Source organism: Glandiceps talaboti, chromosome 2 (assembly GCF_964340395.1).
Source record: "Glandiceps talaboti chromosome 2, keGlaTala1.1, whole genome shotgun sequence".
Lineage (NCBI taxonomy): Eukaryota > Metazoa > Hemichordata > Enteropneusta > Spengelidae > Glandiceps > Glandiceps talaboti.
The window spans coordinates 7252186-7266874 of record NC_135550.1 but is presented as its reverse complement, the minus strand read 5'-3'; the positions used below and the strand labels follow the sequence as shown (position 1 = coordinate 7266874).

At 36.6% G+C, this 14689-nt stretch overlaps 1 protein-coding gene across 1 annotated transcript; it reads left to right on the top strand.

Moving 5' to 3' along the window:
- Nucleotides 1-7246: 7246 nt before the first annotated feature.
- LOC144453730 (glycoprotein hormone beta-5-like) lies at nucleotides 7247-14689 on the top strand. The gene is made up of 2 exons (XM_078145071.1): nucleotides 7247-7441; nucleotides 14253-14689. The coding sequence occupies exons 1-2, from the start codon at nucleotides 7247-7249 to the stop codon at nucleotides 14460-14462; spliced, it is 405 nt and encodes a 134-aa protein (XP_078001197.1). The 3' UTR covers nucleotides 14463-14689.

Below are 14689 nucleotides of genomic sequence, written 5' to 3'. Positions count from 1 at the left end.
CTTAATTTTTTTCTGAAAATATAGATTAATTTAATTTTGATGTTTAAGTTTAACGACTATTTCACACTCAATAATACCAACGATACTTTTCACAAATAGTTGAGGCTGTTCTGTTTAAGCATAGACCATGGAGAAGAAAGTAGCTGCCAAGAGGATAAAGAAAACAACTTCACTTTGGAACTTGAACATATCGAATGTTGTCAATGAAAGTGAAATAGCATTGAAATAGTGTACATAATTTAGTCGTAAACAACTCAGAAAAGTCATTTATTTCCAAGTGTTCTGTCTGGACAATACAATACAATACGATACAATACAATACAATACAATACGATACAATACAATACAATACAATACAATACAATACAATACAATACAATACAATACAATACAATACAATACAATACAATGCAATGCAATGCAACGCAACGCAACGCAACGCAACGCAACGCAACGCAACGCAACACAACACAATACAATACAATACAATACAATACAATACAATACAATACAATACAATACAATACAATACAATACAATACTGATTCTAATGCTGTGCACGAGTCAGCACGACCATTTTAAATTGTTTCCCATCTATTCGATGCTGTGGTAAAGTAATGAAGGGACAAATTGGCACAATTCTTGTTTGATAGCCATTACAATACAATACAATTCAATACAATACAATACAATACAATGCAATGCAATACAATACAATACAATGCAATGCAACGCAACGCAACGCAACGCAACGCAACGCAACGCAACGCAACGCAACGCAATACAATACAATACAATACAATACAATACTGATTCAAATGCTGTGCACGAGTCAGCACGACCATTTTAAATTGTTTCCCATCTATTCAATGCTGTGGCAAAGTAATGAAGGGACAAATTGGCACAATTCTCGTTTGATAGCCATTACAATACAATACAATACAATACAATACAATACAATACAATACAATACAATACAATACAATACAATACAATACAATACAATACAATACAATACAATACAATACAATACAATACAATACAATACAATACAATACAATACAATACAATACAATTGATAGACGGAATAGAATAGAATAGAATAGAATAGAATAGAATAGAATAGAATAGAATAGAATAGAATAGAATAGAATAGAATAGAATAGAATAGAACAGAACAGAGCATAATACGGAGAAACACGTGCGAGCTGGAGAACATTTCATGAATTAACATTAAGATATTTCCCTCTTTATCCTGAAACTACAGCACGATTAAAGAGACCTTATTCAAACGTTGGGAACTAATCAATTTATTTGATTTACCTAATTTACTTTCTTTCTTTGGAGCATTAAGTCTAAAAGCTAAATCAAAATAATGGAAAAATCCATCATAGTCGAGCCTAATGGCTCCATAATACCATGGCCGTTAATACACAAAAAAAGGAACGGGAAATATAACGACCTCCGACTAGCACGATTTTTTTTTTCGAACGTGTAAAGGGGGTTAGGCACGTGAAGTGAGAAAATAACAAAAAATTAAACCCCACGTGTACGAAAGCCGGGAAGAGACTTCAGACTTTATTCTTCTGGGTCAAAATCTCAGGAGTCTGAAGTCCCTTGCCGGCTTTCGTACATAATGGATATGATTGATCTAATAGGTACATTGGTTAAAGCTAGCATTCCTACTTTGTAAGACTACAACTTTTTGTAACAAAGTTGATACGAATAAAAAAAGTCCATTTTTAAATCTTTTTTTTTTGGTAGTTAGAGATGAGGTGGCATGACGTCACAGTCTGTAACCAATTAATGTGGTTGGTTCATGGCTGACATTAAAAATCGTGATCGTTACAAATCAATAGAGTAATCGGAGAGATTACAAATATGACTGTGATAACGGAATCACCTGTCTACATTCATACATTTATGCATTGCAATCGAACCGTGTCAATGTCTTAACTTAGATAGTCCATCAGTAGCAAATGATCCTCATCAAACAAACAAAAAAAAACTACCAAATGTTATCAAACTACTCTTAATGGTGTATTTTTATATATATAATTTTTTGTTGCATTCCACCGAGACCAGAACTGTATAGCTTGTTTGCCGGATTGACGGACAGATTATCGTTTCTGCATTAAATACATGACCTGACGTGTACGTATTGACTGTTTTTCTTCATGATGACGTCACAAAGACGGGGTTAAACGTATCGGATCGATCCTACAAACCCGTTAGTCGTGGAGAGTAAACAAAGATGAATCTTTTCCGGAAGTCTGACATCAAAAATAATTGATGACCAGTCAACTATATCGTCTTTTATTTCTTGCAAGATTAATATTGTCGTTTATGCGAGGAGTAATAACCAATCCCACCCCCCCCCCCCCTACTGTTCAATCTGAAAGCCTCGCACTAACCACCGTCGATAAATAGTGAACATCCAGAACGTGTCGTGTTATCAAACAGCCCTGTACACATATTGATCAAGTTGAAATGACCCTAGTTTTATATCCTTTACATTTTCATCGTCACAATTATGGCTTTGTCAATTAGTTTACCACGACCCCCCTCCCCCCTCCCTAACATTTCATTCTTTGTCATGTCTTGTTAATCGATAGCAGTTATTTTTCATTAGCTTCGTGATGTTTCGCTCCAAACAGTGTTTGATCTGTCATGTTAGCGTTTTTATATATATTTAACCTTTCCTTTTCAGCGCTAGAGATCACCTTGATTTTACCGACTACCTGTATATATTCTTATCACAAGACAGCAGTCTTTAATAACTGCGTCTTCTAATCTATTATTTTTCATTAAATGTTGGCATTAAATAATTTTCATTAACCCCCCCCCCCGTCCCACCCTCGCATCGTACTAATCGTAAAAATTAAACGCCATTTATTTTTTTTCTCTTACACTTTTAAAGTCGATGTGTAATAAAAAGAAATTGAAGACAAGACAACATATGGTAAAGTATGCTTGGCATATAAAACACTATACGATTCTAATAAGAGCGCGAGGGTAATTTGAGGTGACTTGATTGTTCTTCTGCTAATAAAGGAACTTTGATTGAAGCCACGTGTTTGAAATGAAATACTTAACATGAACCTCAAGTCAACTGGTAAACGTGCTGAAACTCATCGGTTCGTTATTAAATTGATATTGAACAGTAACTGTCACAACCGATACGTATTACGAAGATAAATGATGTGCAGTGTGTGTATCCTATCAGTGGTACCCGCCGAGTGTTATTGCATTATTCAGACATAAAAGATAAACCACCGTTAACAAAATTATTGTCCGTAAAGTAGCGATGACTAATACACAGCCATTAATCTTCTGTTTGTCTAATAATGAAAACGAACCTGAGTAGATTCAGTGTGGTTGCCAAATTTCTCACCTAATCCCACCTGAGTTTGACTAAAGTACAAACGAAACTAGAAAGTTTTGAGTTCAATGTGACGAGTCATCGTGATGGTTTCTGTTTTGTTATATTCATGAATCATTCGCTGCGTCTCGGTCAACGTCAATACTATTGTGTGCACAGGCACTCCTTATGTTTGAAGTTCAGGGTGTCTGAAGTTTGAGATGAATGTATGGTTATCTCCGGATGCATTTTAGAGAAATGTGACGTCACCCTTGTATAATAAACAAATGTACGTAATACACAATACACAAGGTAGTGTTTGTCATTAAAATCAAGCCGTCCGGAAAACAGTCAGCATCCGATGCTTTGGTTTCACAACTTCCGATTCTAGCGCGTTTCTCCAAAGAAAGGAGCCATGGCAACGCTCTAAACAAGTTGCGCTCGCGTGCAAACATTTGTTCCGGCACGCGATCATTGGTCCTTGAACATATTCACTTTAACTCTCAGAGATAAAGTTACAAACCTTCTATGACGTCACAGAAAGCACCGATCTGGATGTAATTTCTTAGGATTTATTTATCCGATCTAATCTTAAATCAGATTAAACGTCTGAAGACAGCACGCCAATTAAACATCTTTATTTTATAGCCGCACATCAATTTGTATCTGTGGCTGAAATATCCCACGCACTAAGTGGACTAACCCACTTTGCAAACAATGTATGTTGTAAGTGACTTACACTGTTGACTATTGGCCGGGTCAACAGAGTACCAAGGGACGTTGACACGTGTAGGAAATCCCACCAACCTTGAATCGACTTTCTATCATATAGATTAATTACTACAGCATTCTTGGAGAAGATAACGAAGACGAGAGACAGTACTAGTGTGTGTATATCATTAATGCCTGTTTTCCGGGGTGCTAGTAAGGTAAGATATGAACACAAAAAATACCGAGTTTTTTTTCCTTCGGTTGCTATCCAGTTATTACTGTTTGCGGGGAAACTAGCTTACTTTTCGTCTAAATGGTATTTTCACCTGTACAACTAATACCTTTCGACCACACCTGTCTTAGATAAGACGACGGTGAGCTATCAAAGGATGTAATAATTGTAAAGTACGCGGGCTGGGCGAGTAGGAATATACGAATATTCTTTCACGATGTCACATTTTCCTATGTCTTAGTTACATTCTGTGAAGTGTTGCAATAGTTAATGTACATTTCACATACATTATCCGTGTTTGCTCTAACATGTAGTAATTGATCCGCAGTTCAAAGTTCAACTACATCTTATCAAATAAACGAAATAACAACCTTATTTCATCAATACAGTAACTGGTGACCGTTTAGGTCAATTTCCTTATCTCCATATCACTATGTTCATTTCTGGCTAAGACGAGTAAAATTTATCAATTTTGACATTAACTGGGTTAGTGGCGATATCGATTTATACACGGGCAAGATATAACATGCTACAAACTATCTTAAAGGTCACGTGACTTTATTAATTACGTAACGGCATTTTGCGTACGTGCAACTCGGTGTGTGAAACGAGATGATTCGATATGTGTTTCCTTCTTAAACACATAATGGTTAGTAATCTTCTAAAATATGAACCTAACACCCTTAAAATGTTCTAGAGACATTTAGCATATTCTCATGTAAAAACAGGACAATACCGATACCGAGATGCCTATCGCCTTATGCTGCGTGGTCCGTGATTTCACATTGTTTTGAGGGGAAACTTTACTCATATAGTCACAATGACTCACATAAATTACAAACCAATCATCGATTTAGCGATTTAGCGATCGCAGGTTACAATACACACATTCAACACATAAAGTTTAAAGTTAAAGGTGTATTTATTTTCTAAAGCGTTGAAACAATCAAGCAAAGAGTGAGCTAAAAACAAGAAACTGGTTACAACATGGCTAAAATGACAACTTAGTAAAACCGCACATGTAATGCATCAATGCAGTTTATAACGTTGTTTGAAAAGATGAGTTTTTAGTTCACCTTTAAAAAGTTCAATGTCAGCGATCAGCCTTAGTTCTCTAGGAATTGAGTTCAATAGCTTTGGTCCACAAATGGTAAGCGGTCTGTCATTTACTATATTATATGGTCGAGGTACAACAAGATTTTGACTACAGTCGTTACGTAAATTGTAACGAGAATTGTTGGTACGTGTGAACAAATCCTAGATATACAAAGGTGCTTTACCATTTACCGCCTTAAAATCTAGTAAAAATTACTTTCAAATGAACTCTTGCCTTTTAACACATAACACATAATGATTTGATGAGTAAACATAACTTCACTTGTCATGTTGGAAAATTGTGACAGTTAAAACTTTTCCTTTGAAGTGTGACATAAAGTTAATCTAAAACCCATCGAGTTCAGCTTACATTCAATATGCGCTATTTGAAGTAAGACACAAAAACACAATGTGTAGGGTCTATGGTTTATCGTACATGTTGATCGTTTTCGCTTCATAATCTCACAGGACTCTTCAATTTTACATCAACCCACGATATAATTAGCGTCTTTATTTACGCAAGTATGCATCGTTAGTATGCCACCCACTTAACTTTGGCGTGAAAATGACGACATGTATGACACCCCCTCCGTACATCATGTACATGTGGACCGTCTGTTCTAGTACTAAAATGGAAGAAGTGACTATCTGATAAATATTTCAGATTTTACGGCCGTCGTAAAGTTAACGAGTCTCTAGTATAAGACCGGCATATCAAAGAGAACGAAAGAGATGACCATATTAGAGAAACACCGTGTCGAATCAACAGGTAGCCTCGCTAGCTATACGTCCTCTGCTACGTCACAAGTTGTAAAAATAAACTGCTAGTAATCGGGTTGTGTTGACTCGACATAATCGTCGTTTTAAAAATAGAAGCACATTCCACAACTTCAACTTGGTATCCCAGAGAAAGAGATTTGTTGCTGTGGAAACTGACAAACTAAATAACTCCAAACATTGAATAATACGCACGTGACAATTACGAAAAGTTTGCTGATTCGGAAATCACTGCTTGCTTTTAAGTTGAACTTTAACATATTGTGTAACATCGGCATGATGTTACAAACTTGACAGCCTTTCGAAAAATAATGAGCGAATTAATCTTGAGATTCATTTATCCGTTACATAACAGTTCAAATAATAGAATTTGATAACCCATGTCGACTTAGCCACAAATAATGAGAAAAAAAGTATTAAAAAAATAAAAAAATAAAAAAATGGTTACAATGTGAAATCCTTAGTCCTATTCGCTTATAAAGGCTGCAATGGATTGTATGCTCCCCAGGGAGTTGAGCAAGTATAAAGGACTGTTGTGTTACTATAGATCCGTGCCAGGGGTAATGATTGTAAAGCGCTTTGAGCACTTTGAGAATGCGTTACATAAAAATTAACATCATTATTATCATTAAAAAAAGACAACTTTCTCTTCCGAAAATGACGTCAATTTTGGTCAAAAAATGACGCAAATAGATAGCGCGTGCGTACGTGCGTAAACGTGTTCAATCAGTCGACTGCCTATCCCAGCAACAGAAGTGTCAATATCGATATTATTATTATCATCATCATCGTCTTCAAACAGCTGCCGTTTGTAATCACCAATTGAATTCTACTTGTAATCTTTATTGAAAATTGCTACATTAGAAATCTACTTCCTACGTCACAAAAGGTCACTGATTTTGATGAATATCATATCTTCGAACTTCCCCGAAGACGCCCTATTGTGTTACATACGAGTATGTTAAGACCCTGTACACGTCAACAGTATCAATCCTATTATGATCGAAATATAAATATAAATTTCACTTCCATTTCCATACTATATCTGTCTTCTTCTAGGAGTGAGAATAATGGTCCTAGCATTTTGTCGCCGTGCCGTGGCTTTCCTTCTCAGCTGGCTGCTACTTTTGTCCGTGTTAACGGCTGGATATGATCCTTTACAATGTTACAAGCACACAAATATGAAACACACCGCGATGAAAGAAGGCTGTCGTCCTCATGTTATTTATGTATCAGGCTGTTATGGAATGTGTGAGACCATGGAGGTGAGTAGAATATATCGTCTGTTCCGGTCTATTACTTTTCCCGCCGAAATATTTCGTGTTATTTTGTGTCCATATTTTTCATTTCTGACATAGATTGTGGTATCTACATGTGTCATTGCTTTAATATCATCATAGCTTCTATCCTCATTTTTCTCCTCTTTCTTTAAACAAAAGGTGGGGACAGCTGCCAGACGCATCTGTCGACTGCTCGCATATACAATGGTTGTGTGAATAACACCATCAAATCTAATTATATTGAACGATAAGACATCTAATGATATTTTATACCTAGTAATATATCTAAATATAGGTCCACTGTCAGTTTAGGTCCACGAGGGAAAAGACGTGATCAGATAATTACCAGAAATTGGCCCAAATATTTCATACATTTGGCAACAGCGATCGATGGTACATACACGTTCTGTCATATTATATGTTTTTATCTGTCACTGTCGACTTCATTCGCCATGGAGAAGCACCGAGTAAACATGGGATTTAAAAAAAGTGGATGATTCTGTAACGACGACCAAAGTAATTTTCAGAGGTGTACAGGGACACACCGCGTAGTTGCAGTATATATGTTAATAATTTACGACGCTTGTAAATGTCACTGGCAGACGATGTTTCATCGTGCCCCCAAAACCTCACGATGTCATCGACTTCTACGCCATCTCAGTAGTTCTGTAGATTCCCTGTAGTGCCAAACATTTGTGTAACATATTATTGTACTTTCTGATCGTCTCATAGTTTTATAGTCAACTTTTGACACTTGAGGTGAGAAGGGTAAAATTGTTTTTGTATTAGAGAGTACCTTGTCCCTCTAGATGATTTACCTTGCGAAGAATTCGTTCATGTTACTCTTATGGCAACGAAGGACAAAAAAACTCTACGTTTGTCTTTTCCTGTTTGTAAAATGTTGGGAGAACAATACCCACAGTTCTAGATGTACACTTAATGTGGTGTTTTTTTGTAAAACGGAACCTAGTATCTATGATGAGGGGATATATTGCCTTACACAGTCACTGGGCTATGACCACGGTCAATATTTAGAACATTTGCAAATGGTTCTGTACAACACATATAGTGTCCTAGGAAGGGCAACAATTTTACAATGCCACTCCAAACTTTATTTTTTTTAAAACAGGAAATCATTATAGAAATCCACTTCACGGCTTTATAATTCATATATCACCTTCTCCTACTGTATCGTGCCATCAATATTTCAAAATATTCATTCCCTTATAACTTTCAGTGATTAGTGGAATCCTAGCTAATAAAACCATGTTTGCAATATGTATGTTTTAATTTTTATCTTTAATGCGATGATTGGCAGCTACTCCATATCCCTCCAGTAGTATTACAATAGCGAATATGGTTCTATTTTTGTCAACATTTTCCACTGTAAGCTGAGCCGGTAATAACGAATACAAAGCTAATAATATGATGAAAAGGGAATCGATGCGAAATGAAATAATTCTGTTTGTGTGAAAGTAGACAAATAGAAAATTTAATTGATAAAAGCCCGGGGGCGCTGACTGGCATTGCTTTATCCGGTGTCATTATTTCTAAATGGAAAGAAGACGGTGTGGCTTAAAATTTGTAGTCAACATAAATTTCGTGCAGTGTATCCCCTATTATAATTTTCCCATTGTCTGTTTTTTTTTCTTAAATTTGATGCATTTATACTGTCAATAAAATTATATAAAATATATATATTAGGGTTTACAATTAGCAGACTGGTACGAGTGTATAACCAAGAGCTTGCGACGACAAAAAACAAAGCTAGTGGATATTAGCTATGTACAACCAGTAACACACGACTGGTATGACTATATTGCCGAGTTTTACCCACCCTTATTCTCTGCTTACAGGCTTTGCCGTCATGTTGTATAGTAAAGTTGTAACGAAACGTTGTGAAGTAAGCATGCCGCTGATAGCAACAGTTTTCGGTTCTGATTTGTCCTAAAGTATTTTATTAAAAAACAAAAATAAAATGATTATCCTGGAGCAGGCATGGGTGTCATGCAGCCCACCTTTTATTGTATAGCCTGCCCGTGGTGACATAAAAATGTGTCCTGCAGTTAACAGCACGGATTCCGTCCAATGCTGTTAATTTCCCTTGGCTAAATATCCACTACATGAGAAACTATGTCCGAACTACATCAATAAGCCGAGCAGAGAGATTTGTTTATCAGGTAGGCTTGACACTGTGACGTTCGTTATTCACCAAAACATCTGATAAACCAATATGTCGAATCAGATAACCAATTCTCTGGGCTACGATAAACTCCGAGTGGTTTAAATATGTCGGTAGTAGATTTCTGTGCAAGGTTAGGTTGGTTAGTTGATGGATCGGTTAAATAATCAATTGCTCGATTGATTGATTGGTACATTCCGTTATCAATATAATGGATTAGCTATTCCTAGATTTCTCTCCTGGTTATTTGCCTATTGGATGGATTATTAATTGATCAGATTCTTCAGGAAAGACTCACTTGACGCGCAAAAAATGAACAGAGGATGTTCCTATTCTAATCTTGTCCAATAAATGTCAAAGACTATATCTGGATGTCAACGTGGTCTCTAAACATGGTGAGTGGAGGTAGAGGGACTAGACTAGACAAAGACATGCTTATGTGTACAATAAAATGAAAAGTAAATAATATGTTCCACGTGAGCAATTGCAAATTGAATTTGATGGTCCAACATTAATTCAGTGGTCATTTGACTCTAATACCGCTGCATTTGACACTAAATTGAACCACGTGTTACAATAATATGAACTGTAAGGTAGAAATGAATAATTATGCAAATTAGCCTAATCAATTATAAACAAATTTCTAGAAAACCCATTCAAACCACACTAGAATCTAATAGCATCGGTTTAGGATAATGTGCAGAGACAGAGATTGGCACAAGCAAGTAAAGATTAGGTCAGAAATGCCAGAAATTGTACAAAGGATTGGAACATAGACATTGCGGGTAATCATTGATGGACATCAAGACAAACTAATTTTGAGACGATCAACATTTCGATATAGAACATCATGTACTTATGTATCTATTTGATGTTCTTCGTAGAATAAATCCGATTTTGTGGCAAAATTGAATCTCTGCACCACACTCCCTAATTTCATAATAATTTGCAACCGCTTTTAAAAACAAGGATTGCCATTAAATATTTAATGCTTCAATATTTGGCATGGACACTCAAAAAATAACAATATGCGAAGTAATTGAAACTCGATGCAAATACATGTATCTTAGCCCTTAAACTTTCTTTCAATGGAAGTGTTGAATGTACAACCATCATACGCGACAACATTCTTGGAGAGGTTAGTGGTAGAGTATTTATTACCAATACAGCTTAAAAATTGTGGAAAATAATCAATAAAATAAAGCTTGGTATAATTGGTGAGACAGTTTTTGTCGTCTTGCTACTTTCATGGAATGGGGTGTACTGCAATGACCAAGTGAATTGTTTGAAGTGTAGTATCACTGCATGCATTGGTTGGGGTGTACTGTAGTAGCCACATGTAGGGATAAGCTTGGGGTGTACTCTAGCCACATCTAAAGTTTGGGGGTATACTCTAGCCGCCATGTGTATTCGTTGGGATTTACTCTAGCTACATGTAAAGATTGGAGTGTACTCTATCTAAGTGCATTTGATTGGGATGCATTCTAGCTTCATGAATGGGTTGGGTGTACTCTAGCTACATGCACGGGTTGTGGTGTACTCTAGCTACATGCATGGGTTGGGGTGTACTCTAGCTGTATGCATGGGTTGGGATGCATTCTAGCTTCATGCATGGGTTGGGGTGTACGCTAGCTACATGCATGGGTTGGGGTGTACTATAGCTACATGCACGGGTTGGGGTGTACTATAGCTAAATGAATGGGTTGGCGTACTTTAGCCACATTCATGGGTTGGTGTGTACTATAGCCACATGCAACGGTTGGGGTGTACTTGTAGCTACATGCATGGCCATGTCACGTGTTGAGGTATACACATGTACTATAACCATATGCATGGGCTAGGGTGTACTATAGCTGCATGCATAGGTTTGGATTTACTCTAGCTACATGCGACGGTTGGCAGTACTTTAGCCACATACATAAGTTGGGATATACTATAGCTACATGCAATGGTTGGGGTGTACTATATATAGCCACATACATAGATTTGTGCGTATAGCTACATGCATAGTTTTGGGGTGTACTTTAGCAACATGCATGGGTTGGGATGTACCATTATAGTAAGGGGACAAGCAGAAGTTGTTGCGGGGGTGAGAAAGATGAGATGAGAAAGAAAAAAATTCGCAGCTTCCCTTCGTGCTCTCAAAAATGGCATACCCTCCTCCAAAAATGTACTGTGAGTCAAGAATTTTCGTAGCCCCCTAAAGGCTACACATATTTTCATTTTATACGTGTAATTATACGGTAACAATTCATATTCAAGGTCAAACAGCAAATTGGTCAATAAATCATAAAGTTTTGTACCTAAAGACACCATTCAAATTTGCGCAATAACACAAGTGGGGGGGGGGGGCTATGTCTTGGATTAAAAGCTTGTTCTGTTCTGTCTTTTGGTGAACTTATGAGTAAATATGTTTATGATTCTATTGACACTGTTGGAACAATGAAAGTGTCTATGTTAAGTTCCAATGCAGGCAATGGAGAGATATTCTATATTAGCTTCCTGTAATTCTGATCCATTTGTATCTTTGGTCTGTGACAGTTTTTGTATATTTTTATTTTCTCCTTTTATTAGTTAAACCATTAAATAAAAATATAACCAGTTTTAAACTGAATGACTTCTGTAAGGGCAAAGATTTAACTGAATGTCTTTCACAAGGGCAAAGATTTAAACTGAATGCCTTCTGTCAGGGCAAAGGTTTAACTGAATGCCTTCCGTAAGGGCAAAGATTTAAACTGAATGCCTTCCGTAAGGGCAAAGATTTAAACTGAATGCCTTCTGTAAGGGCAAAGATTTAAACCGAATGCCTTCTGTAAGGGCAAAGATTTAAACCGAATGCCTTCTGTAAGGGCAAAGATTTAAACCGAATGCCTTCTGTAAGGGCAAAGATTTAAACCGAATGCCTTCTGTAAGGGCAAAGATTTAAACTGAATGCCTTCCGTAAGGGCAAAGATTTAAACTGAATGCCTTCTGTAAGGGCAAAGATTTAAACCGAATGCCTTCTGTAAGGGCAAAGATTTAAACCGAATGCCTTCTGTAAGGGCAAAGATTTAAACTGAATGCCTTCTGTAAGGGCAAAGATTTAAACTGAATGCCTTCCGTAAGGGCAAAGATTTAAACTGAATGCCTTCTGTAAGGGCAAAGATTTAAACCGAATGCCTTCTGTAAGGGCAAAGATTTAAACTGAATGCCTTCTGTAAGGGCAAAGTCTTTTGAAGTTTCGTTTCTACATACAATAATTGTTGGAATGCAACAGAACATATACAATTAGTTTTGTGTGAAGAATGTACCAAATTTTATTGAATTTGAAGAGTGCATTTTAAAGAGATAGCCTAATTACTGAAAGTCGTTAATTATGCAAACGACTCATTAAAACTAAGAGTTATATCAATAAGCTTTATGAGACATGTGCACCCCGGTATCATGAATGTATGTACCTAATTATATAGAACTTGAAGTTTACACTCTTCATGTATAGCCTAATTACTCAATATCATTAGTAATGCAAATGACTCTTTAAAACAGAAAGCTACATCAACAAGCTTTGCAGGATGGGTGACCTTTGTTACGTTTGAAGTATGGACCAAATTATATTCAATTTGAAGGGAGCATTCTTACTAGTAGGATATAGCCTAATTACTGACAACATTAATTATGCAAATGAGTCTTTAAAACTACAAGCTATATTATCAGACTATATATGACACATGCACTTTGCTACCATCAATGTATGCACCAAATTATATTGAATTTGAAGTGCGCATTCTTAAGATATAGGCTAATTACCGAAAACCATTAATTATGCAAATAGATCATTAATAAAAGTTTTTACCTAATCTGTTCAAGCTATTACACTAAGAAAGATGTGCACAACTTTCGTTTCAATTGAGCGAGAAAATGATGACACTGACAGACACAGACACAAGCACACGCACGCGCGCGCGCACACACACATACACACACACACACACACACACACACACACACACACACACACACACACACACACACACACACAGACTGTTCATCCCTTATATATAACCTTCCCTTACGCACGGTTAAAAATAATGGTGAGAATCCAGAATGACCATCCCGCTAAAATGAACAACGTCGCCATTTTTATGCGTGCCCAACATCTCCGCTATTTTTTTTCCGGGGGAGGGGGGCATTTCATCATGCCTTACTAAGTACATTGCACGGATTTGTGGTATGGGTTTCTTCTAACAAAGCAATTCTAAGTTCTGACCAATCGGATCAATAACGTATTACACCATCTGTGTAATGAACATGATGAATGGAATTTTTCACTATTTACATAATATTGACCATTGAAGGCTGGTACATATATGGAATGTTTGTCCAAAGTTCGTACCATCTTTCAATAACATCACTTAAAAGAATACAAACACAGACAGTTCTCTTTAAAGTACTACGTCAATATCAAGATTGTGTTTGTCTAAATGTCTGCACTTTGTCATTCGTTGTATTAACTTTGGCTTTATACATATACAGTGTTATATGCAAAGAAATGCAACAATTGTATTTTTTGTGTGTAAAATTTGATTGATTGTTTTTAACACATAAATTAATTTTTAGTTTTCATTTTATTCCCAGGTTCCAACTTTAGGTCCACCATTCAAAAAGTCATCACACTCTGTTTGCCACTACGCTACGTACGAGTACAAGACGGTGGAGTTGCCAGATTGCAACCGTGGAGTAGATCCGACATACAGATACATCAACGCTGTTACATGTGCGTGTAGTAAGCCCTCTATCGAAAATACTGCATACTACTTTCGTGTAAGCAATAGAGCTGGGAGATAACATAGGTTGACGAATATCGCCAGATTTGTGTCCAATCATATCTATGCCGGCCACAAAAAATGAAGACACTTGGAGTGTAATATCTGAGAGAGACTTATAAGATTGATAACACTGCCAACGTAAAGAACACACAAATCAAGGAGAGCATATTTTGTGATGAACAATAGTTCCTGTCCGTCAACACCGGGACTCTAAAATTTGACTGGTGATGTTGTGGCATATAAATA

What these genes read in the sequence shown, in the direction of transcription:
- LOC144453730 (XM_078145071.1), top strand. Translation starts at nt 7,247, where the DNA reads ATGGTCCTAGCATTTTGTCGCCGTGCCGTGGCTTTCCTTCTCAGCTGG. An exon ending in GAATGTGTGAGACCATGGAG is followed by an intron (nt 7,442 to 14,252) that starts GTGAGTAGAATA and finishes TTTTATTCCCAG; the next exon opens with GTTCCAACTTTAGGTCCACC.